We start from the raw sequence: 4,581 nt of genomic DNA, 5'->3' as shown, positions 1-4,581 counted from the left end.
AGCAGAAACTAACACACCATTGTAAAGCAATTATACTCCAATAAAGATGTTAAAAAATTTAAAAAAAAAACCACCCCCCAAAAAAAAAAAAAAAAAAAAAACACCAGCAAACAGCAAGTAAAAACACCTACAGACAACATTTTCGGTAAAACTAGGTGAACCCCAGTGAACCCTAGAATACAAGCAGATGGGCTCAGCCAAATACATATTTCTTATTCTAAATCACAAATAAAATAATAGCAGTTATGAGCAAACAAATATGTAAAATTAGGAAATCTCAGAAAGGAGATGGGTGGGGGAAAAAATGACAGAAACAGGAGATGACAAGGGTCAGAAAAGGACTAGAAACTTTAAAAAAGACATTTTACAAAATGCCAGGTAAACTATAAGAAGCACGAGAATGAATAGACCCACAGAAAATAGAGTAAGTGAAACTGATGTCAGAAAGAAGAAAAAAAATCCAATATGAATGAAGAGATTAAAACTATTCAAGGGAAAGTGATAGAAATAAGGGAGAGACAAAGAATATCCCAAAATACCGTAATAGAAATAGCTGAAGGGACTTCCCTGGTGGCGCAGTGGTTAAGAATCCACCTGCCAATGCACGGGACACGGGTTCGAGCCCTGGTCCGGGAAGATCCCACATGCCGCGGAGCAACTAAGCCCGTGCGCCACAACTACTGAGCCTGCGCTCTAGAGCCCGCGAGCCACAACTACTGAGACCACATGCCACAACTACTGAAGCGGGCATGCCTAGAGCCTGTGCTCTGCAGCAAGAGAAACCACTGCAAGGAGAAACCCTCACACCGCAGCAAAGAGTAGCCCCCGCTTTCCGCAACTAGAGAAAGCCCACACACAGCAATGAAGACCCAACACAGCCAAAAAAAAAAAAAAAGCTGAAGAAGAAAACCAAAACAATGGAACAAAACAAGTCATAAAAATCATAATCTAGGGCTTCCCTGGTGGCACAGAGGTTGAGAGTCCGCCTGCCGATGCAGGGGACACGGGTTCGTGCCCCGGTCCGGGAGGATCCCACGGCGGCAGAGCCCGAGCGCCGCAGCTGCTGGGCCTGCGCTCTAGAGCCCACGAGCCAGAACTGCTGAAGCCTGCATGCCGCAGCTGCTGGGGCCCGCGCGCCTGGAGCCGGTGCTCCGCGGCGGCAGGGGTCACCGCAATGAGAAGCCCGCGCACCGCAACGAAGAGGAGCCCCCGCTCGCCGCAACTAGAGAGGGCCCGCGTGCAGCAGCGAAGACCCAGCGCAGCCAGAAATAAATAAATTTATTTATTTTAAAAAATGAGTCATCCGTAAGACACACTCTAGGAGAACTACTAGTTTTTTGGGTTTTTTTTAAGGGGAAAATAATTATTTGCACATCGAAGCAATAGATCACATTAATTTAGAAGGGCAAGAAAAGCAAATTAGCATCAGATTTTTTGATGTTCTAGGAGAGAGTGGTTTAACAATTGTACGATACTTAGCATATTAAAAAAAAAAAATCTTGTCCAAGTGGGGTATATTCTAGCAATGCAAAGATGGCCAAAATTAGGAAATCATTAATAAAATTTATCATCTTAACAGAGCTAAGAAGAAAAAAATCACATGATCATCCCCAATATACTAAAAGGACATTTGACAAAATTGAGTAACTATCACTATGAAGCGGTAGTTCTTTAAAATATTGATAGATAGCCCAAAATTCAGGATCTCAATGAGCAAATATTAGCGGCTGTAATACAAATAACACTAGTGTCTAAATTTCAATCGGGGACAAGAATGCCCACTATTTTCACTGCTATTTGCCACAGAGAACATGTTTTCCACTGTGTGAAAATCTAATGAGCTCTCACTCACCTGCCCTGAGATGGTTCTGGGTATCATAGAGCCAACAGGTGAAAGGAATTCAGTTTTAAGTGACTCAGCACATTCATTTGCCAACTATTCTTTGCATACCTACAGTTTTTAGGCATTCTTTTAGGTACGAGCCATAACACAGTGAGCTGGAATAGAAGATGATCCTGTGGTCAGGTTGACAGTGGTACCCCACATTCCATTTTGTTTCCTGCCAGGATGATTAGCTGTGACTTTCTTCCTGACTCCAGTTGGGATTGTCTGAGGAAAACCATGCAGGGAGCATAAACCTATTCCTTTCTCTGCCCCAGACTCAGACCTGTGGGGTTAATCTCAAGGTAGCACAATGCACTATTTGATACAGCTATGAACTAGTGCAGGGAAGAAGGGACACTTCCTTAGCTGGTGTTTTCTTTCTCCCCCTTCCCCCTTCCAAACTAAGAAGTTAACTACTTGCCCTGCCTTTAAATATACATTCTATCCAGTAGCATTGAAAACATCTGTTCCCTTAGTAAAGCGTTGAACCACTTACCAGAATCAAGTACACAAATAGCTGGCTGAAGAGGTTTCGAAGCCCCGCTGAAGATCTTAAACATGTGACCACCTTGATATCCAAACTGCCACCTGACCTTGTGAACTTGCTTTACTCTGCTGGAAATCACTGGGTTTTAACAATTAAGAAGGTTTTTTTTTTTGCCCTCTAAGAGAACAATGCGGTCCTTAAAACTTGTATTTCTCAGTGCTTTACTAACATATCCGAACTTTTCTACTCTGTGAGGTGGCGAGCAATGTCATGGTTTGTTGAGATTATTTCCATTTGCTCTCAATTACTCAACTTTACTCAGGGGTGAGTCATTTAAAAGATTACAGGTGCCCCCCCGCTCCCCCAACGCAGGCCGTGCAGGTTCTGCAGCTCCGTGGCAGCTAGGGCCTCTGTTCCACAGGAGGGGGGTTGTTAAAGTTGTCAAGAATAAGGCCTACTTCAAGAGATAACAAGTGAAATTGAGAAGACGGCAAGAGGGCAAAACTGACTACTGTGCTCGGAAACGATTGGTAATCCAAGATAAAAATAAGTACAACACACCCAAATGCAGAGTGATAGTACGTTTGAGATTATTTCCATTTGCTCTCAATTACTCAACTTTACTCAGGGGTGAGTCATTTAAAAGATTACAGGTGCCCCCCCGCTCCCCCAACGCAGGCCGTGCAGGTTCTGCAGCTCCGTGGCAGCTAGGGCGTCTGTTCCACAGGAGGGGGGTTGTTAAAGTTGTCAAGAATAAGGCCTACTTCAAGAGATACCAAGTGAAATTGAGAAGACGGCAAGAGGGCAAAACTGACTACTGTGCTCAGAAACGATTGGTAATCCAAGATAAAAATAAGTACAACACACCCAAATGCAGAGTGATAGTACGTGTAACCAATAGAGATATCATTTGTCAGATCGCTTATGCCCGTATAGAAGGAGATACGATAGTTTTTGCAGCTTATGCTCACGAGCTCCCAAAGTATGGCGCGAAGGTTGGCTGGACAGATTATGCTGCACCATATGGTACTGGCCGGCTGCCGGCCCGCAGGCTTCTTAATAGGTTTGGTATGGACAAAACTTATGAAGGCCAAGTCGAGGTGGCTGGAGTTGAATACAATGTGGAAAGCACTGATGGTCAACCCGGTGCCTTCACCTGTTACTTGGATGCAGGGCTTGCCAGGACTACTACTGGGAATAAAGTTTTTGGGGCCCTGAAGGGAGCTGTAAATGGAGGCTGGTCTATCCCTCACAGTACCACAGGGTTCCCTGGTTATGATTCAGAAAGCACAGAATTCAATGCGGAGGTACACCAAAAGCACATCGTGCCGCAGAACGTTGCAGATTATATGCGTGACCTGATTGAAGACGAAGACACTTACAAAAAACAATTCTCTCAATACATAAAGAACAACGTAACTCCAGACATGATGGAGGAGATGTATAAGAAAGCTCATGCTGCAATACGAGAGTATCCAGTGAATGAGGAAAAGCCTGAGAAAGAAGTTAAAGAGGTGGAACCGTCCAAAAATGTCACTTGCCCAGAAGAAAGATACGGTAGCTCACAAGAAGGCAAATTCCTTAGAGGTGAGGAAAGTGCTGCTGAGAGTTGATAAACCAAACCACAATTTCTGTGAAGATTTTTCAGATAAAGACAATAATAAACTTGTTGACCAAGTAGGAAAAACTAAATAAATGAATAAAACATTACAGGCAACACTAAATAAGTTTCCCTTCCACCTGGAGCAAGGCTGGCTGTGCCCGCTCCGGTTGTGTTGGGGCGCCCTCTCGTGGTGATACGAATCCCCTGCAGCCTCGGGCTGGCCCTGGTTTGGCGCCCTGAGACAGAGGTCAGAGGTCCCTCCATAAAGCTCAAAAATACGGCCACTTTTCACAGTCCGCTTGGAAAATAACTCAAAACTGGATTACCACCATCCGAGGAAGCTCCAAATTAAAAGAAAATTCTCTTGCCCTTATCGACTGCTGGTCTATTAAGATAAAATTCTTTCTGATTTGCAGGTTCTGTTAACTAGGTAACTTCAGCCTCCATAGGCTCACGTGGAAAAGCTGAGGCCTAGATTCCCTCGCGTTTTCATCAACTCTCTTGACTACATTCACGTGTGGAGAATTAGAGAGTTACCAGGAGGGCTGGCACTGGTCCGAAGAGGCTCAAGTACTCACTTTAAAGAGTAGAATTTCTCCTAAAACT

At 44.2% G+C, this 4,581-nt stretch overlaps 1 protein-coding gene across 1 annotated transcript; it reads left to right on the top strand.

Annotated features, from left to right (window-relative positions):
- Positions 1–2,637: 2,637 nt before the first annotated feature.
- Positions 2,638–3,985, top strand: LOC102986663 (60S ribosomal protein L5-like). Its single transcript, XM_028478281.1, has 2 exons — positions 2,638–2,645; positions 3,100–3,985. The coding sequence occupies exons 1-2, from the start codon at positions 2,638–2,640 to the stop codon at positions 3,983–3,985; spliced, it is 894 nt and encodes a 297-aa protein (XP_028334082.1).
- Positions 3,986–4,581: the final 596 nt, after the last annotated feature.

Source organism: Physeter macrocephalus, chromosome 17, assembly GCF_002837175.3.
Source record: "Physeter macrocephalus isolate SW-GA chromosome 17, ASM283717v5, whole genome shotgun sequence".
NCBI classification, from domain to species: Eukaryota; Metazoa; Chordata; class Mammalia; order Artiodactyla; family Physeteridae; genus Physeter; species Physeter macrocephalus.
The sequence above is the reverse complement of the archived record's forward strand: the minus strand, read 5'-3'. Positions and strand labels throughout refer to the sequence as shown.